The following is an 18,146-nucleotide window of genomic DNA, read 5'->3' on the forward strand; positions in this document are numbered from 1 at the left end:
ATGGAGAGGGGTTTTTGACTCTATCAAGACTTTGATTGAGGTATCGGAGTGGAATGGGGAGAGGAATGGATGGAGAAGGAAGAAGTGCTATAAAATGAGGCGAGAGAGAATGTGGGGGGGAAAGATGGAAAGAGAAAATGAAGGAGGATAAATTAAGCAAGAACTGAGAGAGAGTGAAAAAAACCTAACAAAGGTGTGAGAAATAAACACAGGGAGGGATGCATAGAGGGAAAAGGCTAAAAGAGGTGGTGTGTCTTTTGCGCTTTACACAACAGAAATAATATTGCTCCCAAATATATCTGGATCCCAAAGAACTGTGGCTGCTACACACAAGCATGCAAGCCCTACTTAATAGATACTGCTACTTTGACTGGTTTCTGGCAACTTGTAAAACATAAAATGCAGTGAGCATCACTCCAGGGATCACAAACTATTTAAAGGGTTATTACCTGTGACAGGGTGACTGGCCCCTTTAAGAGTGCCTCACTCAGGAAGATCACAGACTCAAGAGTGGGTGAAGGACAAGAATCCATATGGCTAGCTGTATGTAAGCAGAGACTTGGCTCAGAGGGAGAGGCTTTCAGGATGGCCTTAAAAGTTCTGTTAGATATGAGCCTTACTTAGTCTTGATCTACTCCTTCAAGTGTGGCAATGCTGGCGAGGATTATGTTGTGGTGGCACTGCTATTAGTGTCTATATGGTAAGCTACTTAGTTGTAGTTGCAGAGCTAGTTTAGCAAGTTTACGGTAATCTGTTTTAGACTGTCAGACTACATACAGTAATAAAGAGGAATAGGGTCCTGATAGGACACTACTGTAAGATGTTGTTTTGCTCTGTACGCTGAGGAGCATGTGACTGGTCCAGCGAGTTGCAAACCATGTGATAGCTGAGCAGGCTCAGACAAGAAGCTGAGAGGTGTGGGAGACAAGCTTACAGAAATCTGACACACACAGACTCTGCTGAATAGGCAGCAGAAGCCACCAGATCTTTCTGCACGCAGCTCGATTGCAAGGCCAGCAGGAAACATGGACTGTGGCGTGATCACCTCCAAGACAGTGCTGCTGCTACTCAGCCTCATCTTTTGGGTAATTTGATAGGAAGAACCTCTAGTTTGATAACTTTCCCAGACTGTCCTCTGGCTGGTGCCTCTACTCGCTTCCCGTGACAGTCCTCACCCCTTTCTCTCTTCACTGACCTGATTTAACTGCAGATGTTTTCAGATATTCAGGGACTGATCCTGCAGTTCTTACTCAGGCAAAATTCCCCACTGAAGCTGATGGGGAGATTTGTCTGAGTAGGAACTGTAGGCTTGGGGTCAGTATCTGTACTTCTTTTACTGTAAAGAACTTAGTATGCTACATGCTCTAGAAACAACGTTAATTGTTACGCATTATTACTTCTTATTACTGCCTTGAGAGTGTTAACACTAATATGATCAACTGTCCGTTTTTATTGGGCAAATTAAAGAAAGATCAGAGAGCAATGAGTGACCGTCAGTTCAAAGCAGATGTGCCTTAAAGAGGAACTGAAGGGGGATTTGGTATAGAAATGCACATTTAAGTCCATTGATCTACTTTTGTCTCACAGCAAGGAAGCAAACTTGCTAATGTAATTTTGTACACATAACTGTTTTTTTTTCCCAACTAAACTTTTAAAAGTAGTTTTATTAGCGAAACCAAGCGCAAGAGGCTATGTAAGACAATGAAAAATGTTAACTAAAGGCAGGTGGTTTCTGCCTCTGCCCAGAACTGGTCACTTCAGGGTAGTAAGCTAGAGATTCCATATCAGAGTTTTCAGTAATGAAGTGAGATTTTATGAAAGACAGAACGTGAGGACACCAGAGAGTTAGGGGGGCAGATCCCCATCTGGTGTAAAGCAGCATAGCTCCAGCTGAATATTGTGTGATATCAGAGACTGGAGGTGAACTGCTAGGTGGGAAGCAGACTTTCCTCCCTGGGATGTTTGCCATAGATAGGGCTTTCTCCAATTAATGCTTGTTGTACTATGGTGTAACTCCATTAGTGTTAGCTACACTCTATTTATTTCAGTGTAGGGGAGATCAGAACTGGGCACAAAGTTTCTTATTCTCTTAAAATCTTTAAATAAGTAATGGGCTTCAGTCTCTGAAAAATGATGTTTGTGGTTCATGACTGTATCTGAACTGTAGCTAACCGTTATTAATCTCTTGCTTTAAATGCTATCACAAAGTTTTTCTTTAAAATTAACTTTTAATTCATGAGAATTTGTAAAATAATTGTTTTTAATAGAAAACAAAATCCTGTGCTCATTTATGAAATTCAGATCAATATAACTGAGTTTTAATTCATTCTAAACTCAAAGAAGAAAGATTTTGATTGATTAGTTTTAAAGAAGAAACATTTAAACGGTGAGGATATTATAATGTTGTACACATTATTTTATCCATTACTTTTGCAAATATATTGGTATCCATGCATGCTAGCCATTTCATTATGCTCTTCTCTGCTGGCTGGAACAAGAACTGATTTCCTGTGCCATAGACGGTATAACGCTAAAAGTTAATGGAGATTACTAGGAGAATTAGACCCAAAGTATACACAGTTCTCAAACCCTGGTCGATGAACTCCTTTCTGGTGATCAGGGAGCCAAGCAATAAACAGAATGGGATGATAGAAGGGAAAGCAGGTCCATGAGAGGATTTCATTCTTATAAAATGGTGAATGGAATGAAATGGCTGGAGAACCCCTGCACCATACTCTACAACCTAGGAAAAGCAGAGAAAAATCTTCATATGCTACTTTATGGTTCCGGCTGCTGCACTTCATTTCTGCTCCAGCAGTGAAGCAGTTCAGATGTGTTAGTGCTGGAAGCACTTTCAAGTAAAAATGCAAGTTTCACTGTTCATTAGGCATTGATTTTTGGACTCTGCTGAGCCTGGAGTGTGTCTAGCACCCATAGCTGACACAGCTTCTTGTATACATTGATTTTGGGCTTTCTTAATTTACTTTCAATATGAAACTTAGAAGTTTGAGTGTAGCACACTTGATCATTTCATACGAATGAAATTAATTGAATGGTTATTTTCTGGAGACAGGCAGTCCTGAACCAAAAGCCCAGATCTGGACACTCAGTTCAGATCTAGATCCAAATGTTACATCCCAGGCATATTACCAGGTGTTTTTTTGACTTTGTATGGAGAACATTTAGTTCCGGAACCCAAGACAAATGCATGATATTAAGAGGATCCAATTAAGTGTTTAAGTTTCTGAAGTATGTGAACATGCTCAAATAGAAACAGTGCATTTGGCAGCTTCCTTAGTCTTGCAGCTCCTAAAAGGTTAGTGGACACATATAAATGAACTGTGCAGGTTGCAACATCAAAACCGTTTGACTAAATGGGGGGTTGGCTGAATGAGGGAGCAATGAATCATGCACATTGTGTTAGGGGACATGACCACGTTTTGGTTAACCAGGACTTTCAGCCAACCAGTTAAAGAAACATTTGGTTAACTAGGGTGTGGTTAAATATGCTGTACTTGTGTACAAAGTCCTTGCTGAAGTGGTTTCATAGAGTATTATGATTTAGTTGTATATCTGCTAAGTTTGTGAGTAAAAAATTACTTTGACTTTTAGAACCGTATAGTAGTTTGTCTTTAGCGTTTCTGAAGGTAAAATTGCTGTTAAAAACTGAGAAGTAAAAGTATAGCTGGATTATACAGTTGGTCTCATGGCAGCTGGAGTACTGGACTCCTCTGTGGGTTTATCAGTTTCCAGGGGCACTTCAGACCTCATTTTCCATAAGAATTTTCAGGCTTATAATTTTCTCATCATGTAGAAAGATCTTTGAATAGCTAGAGTACAGATGCCAATGTTTGCCTCACAAACAGTACATGACATCTTTTTGAAAGTATTAGTCAGGAAAATAACAGGTCGGGGAGGGAAATGGTTCAGGTTGTATGAATGTAAGTCAAGAAGACCTTGGTGTAAAATTTGTGACCAGTACCCTCCACACCCTTTTCAGATCCCTTCACTGTTAACAGTGACCAACAAGTCCACATAAAAGCTACAGCTTTCAGTCATGATTCTCTGCTATTTTTAGGGATAAAACTCATGTGAGTGTGACTGCAGTAATATAATTTAATGGCAATAAAGATTCCAGTCAGTATTTTGGGACTTTCCTGCCAAGTGGGAAAGTTTGAGTAATTCAGTAATAGACTGAAAGAAATGAACCGGATAGATCACTTCATTCACAGAAGTGAGCTTTTCAGAAATAAACCCGTTTGTGGTGAGCTGTGCTCAGGGCTTGAAATGTAGCAAAATCAGAAGGAACTCAAGTCCCTTTGTTAAAGTGAAATAATCTGTTGATGAATGTACATTAGGGGAGGACAGAAGAGATGGAGAATTCCCCTTTTTGAATTAACATTCATACCTTCATCGTGATCATCAATGGAAACCAAAGCTTGGATTTCACAGGCCAAAGTGTCCCGCCCCCCAGAGACATGCATGAAACTCCTATTGACTGACTTCAAGTCATCAGCATTTCTAATGTGAAGCACTTTTCTTCCTCTTGGATCCTTCTATGGATATTTCTGTATTGTCAGTAGTGGGATTGGTGTGCAAATATTAGAGAGAGGGCAGCGTTAAGCATGATGTGTGAAAATGGGACTGACACTTTTGAAATATCAAATGTTTACTAAAGTTTTCAGCATGTGCAAGAGAAAGTATCCAGATTGAGACTGTGATCCAACAAGCAGTTCAGCACTTGAAAGAAAGGAGGTCAAGAGCCCCGAAACCTGGTGTCTGGTTTTACAGTCCTGTTTTCATACAGTGCATAAAGTAGGAACCATTGAAGTATGTTAGTTTGCTGTGCAGTTAATTATAATTGCTGTGTGCTGTTTCCTGTTTGAAGCATAGGGAAATGCTGCAGTACTTCATTGTAAGCAGATGGAAATTACCCCTGCTTTGAGAGGAACTACACAATATATGTAGCTCAGATTTTCTCCTTTACTGTGTTTATCTTTATTGGAACTCAAATAACCACCAGCAGCATAAACTTCAGTCTAATTTTGGCTGTTCTTAGGGTTTCCTTGCAGGTTTCTAGCATGTGAGCTTACAGTGCCGCAGAGAAGCTCTCCATTCCTAGGCACAGTCTTAGAACATGACAACCTGTTGTATTTGGGTAAGAGAGTGGGGTAACTTGGTTAACATGCTAACTTGTTCATGATTACCATTGTATGTATTAGTGACTTCAGCTCCTGCAGGGGAAATGCAGAACCTTGAATTCAGGTTTTGGCAGATAGGTGAAGGAGGAACTGATTTTTCAGCTTTTAGAATATGTTAATTTGCGATAGCTTGGTCTTTACATGTAGCTCTGATAATCATCTAAGAACTCCTACAGGATTTACAAACAGCATTTCAATTTGCCTGTAAGCAATACCTCTCTTGCCCAAGCACTGAAAAACTGCACATCTTACCCAGATTGAAAATGATTGTGGGAAATAATTCAACTTACGCCTACATAATAGAAGCTGCAGCTACAATGCCTTGGTAGGAATTACTGTGTAGAGGTGAACTGAAATGCTGTCTAAAAAATGCAGTAAGCCTTGTATGAGATCCCAGATCATTATGTTGCCGGCACCCAGTGCCGAGAGGCTGAACAACAGCTTGAGTTGGTTCGTTACCCGGTGTGCTACACCCAATAATCACAACGGGGTGGAGAAGCAGAAAAGTTTATTTGAAGCTTCAAAAAGGTACAGGGAGAATAAAATCTCAAATCCTGCACAACAGAGCAGGAAGTTACACAGGCTTTTATACATCCTTTTTCCCAGCATACTTATCCAATAGCAAGCTGCTCCAAGTATCCATATAGCCAGCCAATCCAGTTCCCAGCTAGTTCCCTGATTCTCTGTATCATTTGTTAAACTATACATAAAGCTGCTTTATTCAGCATTGTTCTTCCATATCTCCCCTGTTTGGCCTTGCTTAGTTTCAGGCAGTCTGACTCTGCAACATACTGTTGCAGATTCTCAGCATAACTGCTGTGAGTGCCTCCAGGCGGGGGGGCCAAGGACACTTGGGCCTAGCACGCAGAGCTGCTGCGAGTGCCTCCAGGCAGGAGGGGGAGGGGCAAGGACACAGGGGCCTAGTGCGAGGGGGCTTCATCGACACTTGTGGTCTTCCATCCCCTCGAGTTACCTAGTGGCCATGCCCCAGTGTTCCCAACAACTCCCCCCTTTGAGAACACTCAACAGCCTTGGCTCTGAGTTTTCTCACTTGGGCTACTTATTTCTTTACAATAGGACTTTGCATAAGCACTTTGTGATAGCCCTGAAGAGAATGACTTATTAACTTTTGCAAAAGGGCCCTGACACATGATACTGCACAGCATAATACCAGTAATACAAGCAGTACAGGAAAGAGAAGTTTCAATAGCAGGCTAAATAAACCATCAAGCCAAGACGACAAACCCCAGCCCGCTATTTGTGTCTTTTAAACAGTAGCTTTAGCCCGAGATCGTCACTAGATGAGGAGTCAGCAGGTTGGACGGTCCACTGTTCTGCTGACGAGGGGGCAGGTACTGCCTTCAGACGAGAGTGATGGATCCAGTTCTTGTGTCCCTCGATCTTTGCCGCTGTATGGGAGATCAGCAGGACGGTATAGGGTCCTTTCCACTTTTCCTGGAGAGGCTCGTCTTTCCAGGTGCGAACAAGCACAGCGTCACCGGGCTGTAAGGAGTGAACGGGAGAGTCCAAGGGGAGAGGCTGAGAATCTTTGGTATACCTGTGAAGAGACAAGAGAACAGCAGACAGGGAACACATATACTGTGACAAAAAAACATTACCCAACTCCCATTCCCCTGACAGAACCGGGGTGCCATTCATGGGCCATGCCCTTCCAAACATAATTTCAAAGGGACTGAGCCCTAATCTACCCTTTGGGAGAACGCGGGTACGGAGTAGGACGAGGGGCAAAGCATCAGGCCATCGCAGTGAGGCTTCTTGGCACACTTTGAGAGATGCCGTTTAAGGGTCTGATTGGTCCGCTCCACTACACCACTGGCTTGCGGTCTCCAGGGCGTATGGAGTTTCCAGGGGATTTGTAAGGCATGTGAGATGCTTTGAATGATTTTTGATGTGAAGTGTGTCCCGTTGTCAGATTCCATCCACCGGGGGAGTCCAAAGCGAGGAATGAGCTCCTTAACAAACTTGAGGGCCACTGTCCTGGCAGTGCAGTTACGGCATGGGAAGGCTTCTGGCCATCCGCTGAACCGATCCACTATAACAAGGAGATATTTGAACCCTTGGGTCCGGGGAAACTCAGTAAAGTCTATTTGCCACACTTGTCCGGGGCCCGGAGTGGGTTCTAGGGCAGCTGGTGGCACAGGATGTCCCGGTCGGGGGTTATTCTTTTGGCAGACTAAGCAGTCCGCTTGTACCTGGGCAGCCAGGGGTCGGAGTCCGGAAGTGATAAAGTATTTTCCCATTAGCTGGATAAGTGTTTCCCTGCCAGCATGAGTGGTTTGATGTAGTTTCTGCAGCACTGGCCGGATTAGGCCCTTTGGTAAGAGGACCTTCCCTTCTGGGGAATGGAGCCATCCCTCCTTTTCCCGGAGACTGAGTTTGTCAGTTAGCTGTCTCTCCTCCCCAGAGTACTGAGGGGTTGGAAGCTCCCCTACTGATGGGATAAGGGCATGCATATGGGCGTTCTCAGCCTGAGGGGATGGCAGGGTGGCAGCATGCTTAGCCTCTCTATCTGCCCGGGCGTTACCTCTGGCCACATCTTGATCCTCCCTTTGATGGGCTTTACAGTGTACCACCGCCACTTCTGAGGGGAGTTGTACAGCTTCTAGGAGCCGGAGGATTTGGGGCCCGTACTTGACTGGGGAGCCTTGGGCTGTCAGCATTCCCCTTTGCTTCCATAGGCCAGCATGAGCATGCAGCACACCAAAAGCATACTTTGAATCAGTAAAAATGTTGACCCGCTTTCCTTTTGACAGTTCAAGTGCACGGGTCAGGGCTGTTAGTTCGGCAAGCTGGGCAGAGGTCCCAGCAGGCAAACCTTCAGCTTCCACAGTGTCATGGAGGGTCACAACAGCATAACCCGCCCTCCTTTGCCCATCTATTACAGTACTGCTACCATCAGTGTACCACTCATAATCTGCATTTGGGAGAGGTACATCCTTTAAATCCGGACGGCTGGAGTACTGGACATCTATGATCTTTAAACAGTCATGTTTCTGTTCCTCTGTTTCTGGCAAGAGAGTGGCTGGGTTAAGGGAGGGGCAAGGCTGTAGGGTGACTTCAGAGTTCTCTAACAGCTTAGCCTGGTACCGAGCAATCCGAGCCTGGGTGAGCCAAAGCCCTCCCTTTGCATCCAATAAGGCTCGGACCATATGGGGAGTATAGATTTGCATAACCCCTCCCAATGTTAGCTTCTCGGCTTCCTCAAGCAATAGGGCAGTAGCTGCGACCGCCCGTAAACATGCCGGCCAACCCTTTGCAACCTGATCCAATTGCTTAGAAAAATAAGCCACAGGACGCTTCCATGCTCCTAACAGCTGTGTAAGCACTCCTAGCGCCATCCCCCTTCGTTCATGTACATACAACTGAAACGGCTTAGAGAGATCTGGCAGGCCCAGAGCCGGGGCTTCCATCAATTTTCTTTTCAGGATTTTAAATGCCCTGTCAGCCTCTGGGGTCCAATAGAAGGGGTCATGATCTGCTCCTTTTACACAGTCGTACAAGGGTTTAGCCCACAGTCCAAACTCTGGGATCCATATCCTGCAAAAGCCTGCCATACCCAGAAATGCCCTGAGCCGCTTACGGTTACTTGGGGTAGGAACTTGACAGATAGCTTTCTTTCTTTTGCTTGAAAGCTGACGCTTCCCTTGCCGTATGTGAAACCCGAGGTACCGTACCTCTGGGAGGGCAATTTGAGCCTTACTCCGTGCTACACGATATCCCCGAAGTCCAATAAAATTCAGGAGGCTCACGGTGGCTTTAAGGCAGGGTTTTTGGCCCACAGTGGCAATTAACAAATCATCTACATACTGCAGAAGGAGAGCCTCCTCATTATCCCACTCCTGTAGGTCCCTGGCCAGAGCCTGGCCAAAAAGGGTGGGAGAGTTTTTAAATCCCTGGGCCAACACTGTCCAGCAAAGTTGCTTTTTAACCCTTTTTCGGTCCTCCCACTCGAAGGAGAAGATCTCCTGTGATGGGGTGGCAACTGGGATGGTAAAGAAAGCATCTTTCAGATCAAGGACTGAAAAATGGGTATACTGTCCCCCTATAGAAGCCAATAAGGTGTACGGGTTAGGGACAAGAGGGTGCAGAGTCTTAACCCGTTCATTGACTGCCCTTAGGTCCTGTACCAGCCGATACGTGCCATCAGGCTTCTGTACGGGTAGAATGGGAGTGTTCCAGGCTGACTGACATTCCCGGAGAATACCATACATTAGGAATCGATCTATAGTTTCCTGTAAACCTTCTCTGGCTTCCCTCTTGATTGGATACTGTTTTACTTGCACTGGGCCTTTCCCTGGTATGAGCTGAATAGTAATAGGGGTCTGGTGGGTGGCCTTTCCTGGAATCCCTGATGCCCACACGAGGGGGTACACCTGGTCTTCCCACGGGCTCCATTCTGGGGCTTGCATGGCTGAGGGCTCAACTGCAAGGGTCATGATCTAGGCATTCTCAGGGGGTAAGGTAAGTGTTATTTCGTTCTCAGTAAAATGCAGGGTGGCACCGAGGCGACAAAGTAGATCCCGTCCCAGCAGAGGGGTTGGACACTCAGGGAGGTATACCAGCTTGTGGGATATAGTCCTGTCTCCCAAAGCACATTCCGCTGGGGCATACACTGGGCACTTGGTGTCCCTGCCTGTGGCTCCCACCACAGTAAGGGAATCTGCTACTGGCAACTGAAGAGGCTGATTTACGGCAGTTCGGGCCGCTCCAGAGTCCACTAAAAAATCTATTTCTGAGCTTCCCACCCGCATCTTTACTCGGGGTTCCGGGGGTAGGGTGGTCCGTCTCCCCTGACACCCCTATTCCTGCTCCACCATCGCCATCATAGGGGCACCCCCCTTTTCTTTCCTCTTTGGGCACTCATTTTTCCAGTGTCCCTCCTGTCGACACAGGGCACACTGGTTGCGACCCAGTCGTCTCTCCTGCAGGCCCGGACGGTCGCGTCCACGGCCCCTTCCTCCCCGGCCACTTCTCTTAGTGCCGGCCTGTACCGCTGTTACCATCAATCTCACTTGCTTTCTCTCCTTCTCTGTCTCTCTCAGACTATAAGCTCGGTTTGCAGTCTCTAAAATTTGTGCCATGGTCATACCCATTAAATCCTCCTTTTTCTGTAACTTTCTCTTAATATCAGGGGCTGCTCTGCTCGTAAAAATTCCCTTAATAATTGACTCAGTTGCCTGATCATCGGGGTCTGCATTAGTGTTCTGTCGAATGGTGTCCCGAATACGCTGTAGAAAGGCCCCTGGGCTTTCTTTTAAATCCTGCATTACTTCATATGGCTTTGCCCAATTATTATGTCGGACAGCCGAGTGACGGAGTCCATGCAAAAGCAACTCCTTATAGGAGGTAAGGCGGGTCATATCCCCATGATCATTTGGATCCCACCTGGGGTCTGCTCGGGGGACTTGTGCATCCGGGTCAGGGACATTAATACGATCCTGGTCGTACTGTCTCTGTGCCTCCTCCCTTGCCTTGGACACAACCTGTTGTCTTTCAACCTCAGACAATAGGGTTCGCAGGAGGACGTTACAATCATCCCAGTCCGGCTTGTGACTACTGAGGCACCCCTCAAAGACTGATATAAACCTGCTTGGGTTGGTGGAAAACTCTCCTGCCTGTGCTTTGAAAGCAGCCAAATCCACAGGATTAAAGGGCACATGAGTATAAACCTGCATAGTTGTGGCAGGACGCCTGTCTGATCCAGACCGGGCGACTTTAGTTTCAGTGATTAAGGGGTATAGGCCAACCATTGGGGACTTACAAGGTGTGGGTGTAGGGGCCGAAGGGGACACCGGCTCTGCCATTACAGTGGGGGTGGGGGTCTGGGGACTAACATTAGCTGCTACCAAACCAGTTGGAGTCAGATTACAGCGCTGTAAAATATCTGGTCGAGTACATAAAGTCAGAAACAAATGCGCATACATATGTTCATTCCATTTCCTTGTTCTCTGACAGAACAGGAGTAACTGAAGGATCATGTTGTAATTAATTGACCCTCCTGGTGGCCACCACTCCTGGTCCTCTAGTTGATATTGAGGCCAGTCAACTGTACAGAATCGTTTTAATTGGCTCTTAGTCATCGGATCCGCACCAAATACCTTCCAGTTTGCTAGAATGCACTCTAGGGGCGTACACCATGCCCTAACCTCTGAGCTCTGTCCCTGTCCCATACCTACAGGGTAACTCTGGGCGTCCCCAGGTTCCAACAGAGCATGTAATCCGGATTTTAAAGGATCCTACCTTATCCAAAGGAACCGGTTTTTCACCGTGGCCTGCAGCTGCTCCTCCCCCACGTTCTTCACCGTAGTCCACAACAGCTTCTCCACTATATGAGTGCGTTGCACCGTTGTGCCCTCTGGGGTCGATCAAATCGCGTCTCCTCCAAGGCCCCCAATGAACTCACCGGTGCGCGCTGGGCGTCGGTTCTCGCCGCAATCCTTGACCTCCAGGAGGGGTCCGGGCAAGGCTAAATTGCAGCCTCGAGCCCACCCAGGGACGCCAAAAGCTGTTGCCGGCACCCAGTGCCGAGAGGCTGAACAACAGCTTGAGTTGGTTCGTTACCCGGTGTGCTACACCCAATAATCACAACGGGGTGGAGAAGCAGAAAAGTTTATTTGAAGCTTCAAAAAGGTACAGGGAGAATAAAATCTCAAATCCTGCACAACAGAGCAGGAAGTTACACAGGCTTTTATACATCCTTTTTCCCAGCATACTTATCCAATAGCAAGCTGCTCCAAGTATCCATATAGCCAGCCAATCCAGTTCCCAGCTAGTTCCCTGATTCTCTGTATCATTTGTTAAACTATACATAAAGCTGCTTTATTCAGCATTGTTCTTCCATATCTCCCCTGTTTGGCCTTGCTTAGTTTCAGGCAGTCTGACTCTGCAACATACTGTTGCAGATTCTCAGCATAACTGCTGTGTGTGCCTCCAGGCGGGGGGGCCAAGGACACTTGGGCCTAGCACGCAGAGCTGCTGCGAGTGCCTCCAGGCAGGAGGGGGAGGGGCAAGGACACAGGGGCCTAGTGCGAGGGGGCTTCATCGACACTTGTGGTCTTCCATCCCCTCGAGTTACCTAGTGGCCATGCCCCAGTGTTCCCAACAATTATCGTAATGCCTGTCTACATGTGACTATTACAAATAAAGAGATCACAGATTAGTTTCTCTTTTACTTACTTACCAAAAATACAGCATTAAGTGACTCCCCTAAAGGAGATGCTGATGTCAAAACACATACTGGTATTGCTACTGTGAAGGGGGAGTTTATTGGGAGTTGTGTGTGCTCAGCACCTCTGAAAAGCAGGTCACTTAGTTAAGGGCCCAACCATAGACTGAAATGTCTAACTTTAGTAGCTTAACATAGTCAGGGGTACTGGAACAATTTGTATAGTGGGGATGCTGAAAGCCATTGAACCAAACTGTAAACTCTGTATATGATGGAAACCACTGCAAGCCAGGGGATGTAGCAGCACCCCTAGAACCGCTAGTTCCAGCACCTATGAACATAGTTTCAAATTTTAAAATGTTTAATCTTAATTCTCTCTGCCTCAGATGCACATTTGTGAACAGAAATGATAATGTTGATCTACTTCACATGGGGTCTGGAGAGGTTCAATGTCTTTAAAACACTTGAGATCTTCTCATGAAAGGTGCTGTAGGAGGGCAAGGTAAATTACTATGACTACATCGGACCTTTGCTCAGCTCTAATTAGGAGTCACTTTATTTAACACAGCACCAGCACATCAGGGGTGAATTATTCTCAATTTTATTCCTAGAGGGTTGCACACTTGACCCTCAAGCTTCTTCTCGGACCACCTGCCTTTTCAACCCATCCCCACAGCCAGGCCTCACTCCAACCTGTTCCCACAAAACAGGTGGGCCCCTTGGCTTCCCACTCCGACAAGTTCTCCTCCTCCCACTCTCCCTGCCTTTCTTTGCAGTAGAAATGTTGGACAACATACAGGACTTTCAGTGAAGTGGCCCGTGGCACTCTGTGGGCCTGGTTTTAGTGGAAATCAGGCTTTTCTGGTTTTCTGACTTTTTTCACCAGAACCAATATTGTTACACAGAATATTTGCTGAAATATTCTGGAATTAACTTTTGAAAATCACAGCTGGCCATCCTGTTACAGTGCCCTATGAAAGGCTATGAGAGCATACACTGAGTCACAGATAGTTTTTAGTAATGGTAGGGTGGGGGAGCTTCATTTGTGAACACCTTCCCTGCCCACATGACTAGTTCTGGGAAATGTTAAAATGCCTCAAAACCCTTCTGGCATCTTGACATTACTGAATTTCAAACCAGAGCTGAGAAAGTGCTTTGCATTTTACACTAGATGAATCCAATATATTTCTGCATAGAGGAGCTGAGCTATTTTTGTTAAGAGGATTTGTGTCCGGCATCCCTTTAGGGTCTGACCCTGCATTCTTTGTATACCCCAAAACATCCACCAAAATCCAGAACAGGTTTGGATGTGTGCAGGCTCGACTAAAGCTTACTCGAACGCCTCACTCCAAGACACCAGAGAGATTCTGAAAAAAATCCTCCAGAAGAGCTTCAGATTAAAAATTGAGTGAACAGTAAGGACCATGCAGGAGACTTTTAATAATGGCAATTGAATTTGCTTTTGTTAAGTGAGACAGTGTGGTCTGGGGGATGGGTCAAGATATCAGGAGAATGGGTTATTCCCAGTTTAGCCTTGGCTGACTTAGTGTCTGTCTTTCAGCAAATCCTTATTTCTTCATGCCTCTCTTTCTTTCTGTAAGAATGGGGATAAGTGATTTTCCTACATTATTAAAGCCTTTTTGAGATCCTTGGCTGAAAAGCACACTATGTCAAGGTTCCTTCCCCACTCTGAACTCTAGGGTACAGATGTGGGGACCTGCATGAAAGACCCCCTGAGCTTATTCTTATCAGTTTAGGTTAAAAACTTCCCCAAGGTACAAACTTTGCCTTGTCCTTGAACTGTATGCTGCCACCACCGAGCGTTTAAACAAAGAACAGGGAAAGAGACCACTTGGAGACATCTTCCCCCAAAATATCCCCCCAAGCCCTACACCCCCTTTCCTGGGGAGGGCTTGATAAGAATCCTCACCAATTTGTACAGGTGAACACAGACCCAAACCCTTGGATCTTAAGAACAAAGAAAAATCAATCAAGTTCTTAAAAGAAGAATTTTAATTAATGAAAAGGTAAAAGAATCACCTCTGTAAAATCAGGATGGTAAATACCTTACAGGGTAATCAGATTCAAAACACAGAGAATCCCTCTAGGCAAAACCTTAAGTTACAAAAAGACACAAAAGCAGGAATATACATTCCATCCAGCACAGCTTATTTTACCAGCCATTAAACAAAAGGAAATCTAACTCATTTCTAGCTAGATTACTTACTAACTTAACAGGAGTTGTGAGGCTGCATTCCTGATCTGTTCCCGGCAAAGCATCACACAGACAGACCAAACCCTTTGTTCCCCCCCCCTCCAGATTTGAAAGAATCTTGTCCCCTCATTGGCCATTTGGGGTCAGGTTCCAGTGGGGTTACCTTAGCTTCTTAACCCTTTACAGGAGAAAGGATTTTGCCTCTGGCCAGGAGGGATTTTATAGCCCTGTCTACAGAAAGGTGGTCATCTTTCCCTTTATATTTATGACAGATGTGTAAACTAGTACTAAATGTCGTGATACAAAAAGTACACTTGGTCTCATAGAAATAATCCTAACCAATTACAAGTCCTGCCCTATTCCTGTTGAAGTCAATAGCAGAGGAAACACTACATGCTTAATAAGGGATGCAGTTCTTAAACATAAACATAGAACTATAGAAACTGAAGAGACCTCAAGAAGTCATCTAGTCCAGTGCCCTGCGCTCGGGCAGGACCAAGGAAACATAGACTATCCCTAACAGTTGTTTCTCTAACACATTTTTTAAAACCTTCAGAGATGGGGATTCCACAACTTCCCTTGGAAGCCTATTCCAGTGCATAACTACTCTTATAGTTTTAGAAAGTTTTTCCTAATATCTAACCTAAATCTCCCTTGCTGCAGATTAAGCCCATTACTTCTTGTTCCATTTTCAGAGGACATGGAAAACAATTGATTACTGTCCTCTTTATAACAGCCCTTAACATATTGGAAGACTGTGATCAAGCCCCCCCCCCCCCCCCCCCCCGCAGTCTTCTTTTCTCAAGACTAAACATGCCCAGGTGTTTGGGGGGGTTTTATACCTTTCCCTATAGGTCAGGTTTTCCAAATACTTTCTCATTTTTTTTGTTCTTCTCTGGTCTCTCTCCAGTTTATCCACATTTCTCTTAAAGTGTGGTGCCCAGCATTGGACACAGTACTCGAGCTAAGACCTCCCCAGCTCTGAATAGAGCGGGACAATTAGCTCCCTTGTCTTATATACAACAGTCCTGTTAATATACCCCTGATTGAAATTAGCCTTTTTCACAATTGCATCACATTGTTGACTCATTCAATTTCTGATCTACTATAACCCCCCCAGATCCTTTTCAGAAGTATTACCACCTAGCCAATTATTCCTCATTTTATAGCTGTGCATTTGATTTTTCCTTCCTGAGTGTAGTACTTTGTACTTGTCTTTATTCAGTTTCATCATATCTATTTCAAACCAGTTCTCCAAGTTGTCAAAGTCATTTTAAATTATTGAAGCCCCTCCCAGTCTAGTGTCATATGGAAATTTTATAAGCATACTTTCCACTCCATTATCTAAGTCATTAATGAAAATATTGAATGGTATCGGACCCAGGACTGACTCCTGTGGGACCCTAGTAGATACGCCCTCCTAGCTGGACAGTGAACCATTGATAACTACTCTTTGAGTATAGTCTTGTGTACCCACCTTATAGTAATTTCATCTAGAACACATTTCCCGAGTTGGTTTATGAGACTGTCATGTGAGACTATGTCAAAAGCCTTCCTAAAATGAAGATATATCACATCTGTTGCTTCCCTTCTATCCACTAGGCCAGTAACACTCTCAAAGAAGGAAATTAGGTTGGTTTGGCATGATTTGTTCTTGACAAATCCATCATGGCTCTCCCTTATAATCCTGTTATCCTCTAGGTGCTTACAAATTGATAGTTTATATTTTATTCCTGTATCTTTCCAGGTATTGACGTTAGGCTGATTAAGTCTATAATTCCCTGGGTCCTCTTTGTTCCTCTTTTAAAAGATAGGTACTATGTTTGCCCTTCTCCAGTCCTTACACATACCAGTAGATCAAAAGAGTAAGAAGAAAATTTGGAGCAGACTGTGGATGGGAATGTGACAAGCTACTTGTGACAGTTGGAGTGATGTTAATTCTTTGCAGTCCTAATTTCAACACTTGCTAATAGAGTTGTCTCCATTAAATAGCCCATTTACCTTTTCAGGGTTAGTACATGAAACACGTGAGAACTTTATCTAAAAATACTATGAATAAAACAGTGATAAAGTTTTTTCCCCCTTTCAGTTGCGCGGTAGCAATGTTCCTTTCATTCATGTCTGCCTGAGATCAAAAAGTGTTTTGTGTACTTTAGGAGCAGGCGAGGTTGGGTAAATGTTCTGTAGGGATATGTAAACTGTTCCTGTGAAACATCTTAAAATCTTGACTAGGAGTGGCCATCTTTAACGAAGGGTGCAATCTTTAACCGCACAAGTGCGGTTGATTGTACTCCATTTTACACATCATTTGAATGTAGAACTCCAGGGTCTGCTCTGTGGCTTAGCAAAGAGGCTGCTAAAGCTAGTGAGGAAATGGTCTGGTGGATAGTTCGCTCTAGTGTGAAGGGCATTGGACTAGGAGTCTAAAGACCTGGATTTTATTGTCGGCTCTGCCATAGATTCACTGTATGGCTCTCAGCAAATCACTTAAACTCAGGGTGAATTTGAGTGCCACTTGCTTTGTTTCAATGCCAGACTTGAGACACCTGGTGGCCTTATTTCTGAAATGGTGAGAATTTACAGCTCCATCTGAAGTAAAAGTTGATGCAGGAGTTCAGTATTTATGAAAATGAGACCTCAGATACCTCAAGTTGGCCATCCAAGAAATGGAAGCTCCCAAAAATCAGTGGGCATTTTCGCACAGTTTGCTCCAGGCTTCTCTGTGCTTTATTTCCTCTATCAATAAAATGAAGTTGATGATACCTTTGTAAAGTTCCACTTGAATCAGGGGCTAGCCTGTCAGTGCTAGGACCAGTCCTGTAGTTCATTGTCTCCTAAGAGGTGTAACAAGACCTCTGAAGCTCTAGCTGCTTCACTTTTAACTTTTGAAAATAGTTAATGGCTTTTAGTGAATTTAGAGCCTAGTGTTTCTAGTCTCAAAACAGGTTTCCAGTGATATGTTCAGGTAAATATCTCTGACACAGAAGTTAGAAAATAATGAAAACACCTGGGTTTGTTCCTGAAAATCAGCCTGGATTTCCCACAACCCTGTGGCCATGACTTGTTGCTTTGGAGGCAGGCAAGGGAAAAGAAAACCAGTCACCTACTGTGCCTGGCCAGTTGTAGAGGGGCATATTTTCCAGGCCAATTGAAACCTGTGCCTTGTTTGCACAGGTCTGAAGAGTCCTTCATGCTTTTGTACAAATAAGCTCAATACGTTGTTTTTTTTTTCAGTTACCTTCCTATTGTACATTTTAAATGAGGGGACCGAGGTTTAATGAAGGTTTCAGCAGTGTTTGATCTTGGTTGGTTATTTGCATGATGTCAAAGGTAAATCTCTGCTGAAACTGCCAGTTGAAAGTCAGGAGTGCTGATTAGGATCCTATAACCCCAAACCAACCATTGCTAAATGTCTGAGCTTAATATCACTCATTCTACACACCCTAATTTCTTTTTTCCCCCATTCAGAAAATTGTGGGGAAACTAAATTTAATTCTTAGCCCTGATGATCCCATCCTGTGGAAATGGGATAACAATGTGGAAA

General features: G+C 44.5%; 1 protein-coding gene across 1 annotated transcript in view; it reads left to right on the top strand.

The window, feature by feature from the left end:
* The first annotated feature begins 852 nt into the window (after positions 1-852).
* The window catches only part of LOC140911138 (tetraspanin-36), a 44,227-nt gene continuing 26,933 nt past the window's right edge, over positions 853-18,146 (top strand). Inside the window, exon 1 of the mRNA XM_073343531.2 lies at positions 853-1,085. Coding sequence (XP_073199632.1) covers positions 1,026-1,085 — 60 coding nt within the window. The 5' untranslated portion in view covers positions 853-1,025. The remainder of the gene's footprint in view (positions 1,086-18,146) is intronic.

The sequence above is a fragment of the Lepidochelys kempii genome, chromosome 5 (assembly GCF_965140285.1).
Source record: "Lepidochelys kempii isolate rLepKem1 chromosome 5, rLepKem1.hap1, whole genome shotgun sequence".
In the NCBI taxonomy this organism is placed as follows: domain Eukaryota; kingdom Metazoa; phylum Chordata; order Testudines; family Cheloniidae; genus Lepidochelys; species Lepidochelys kempii.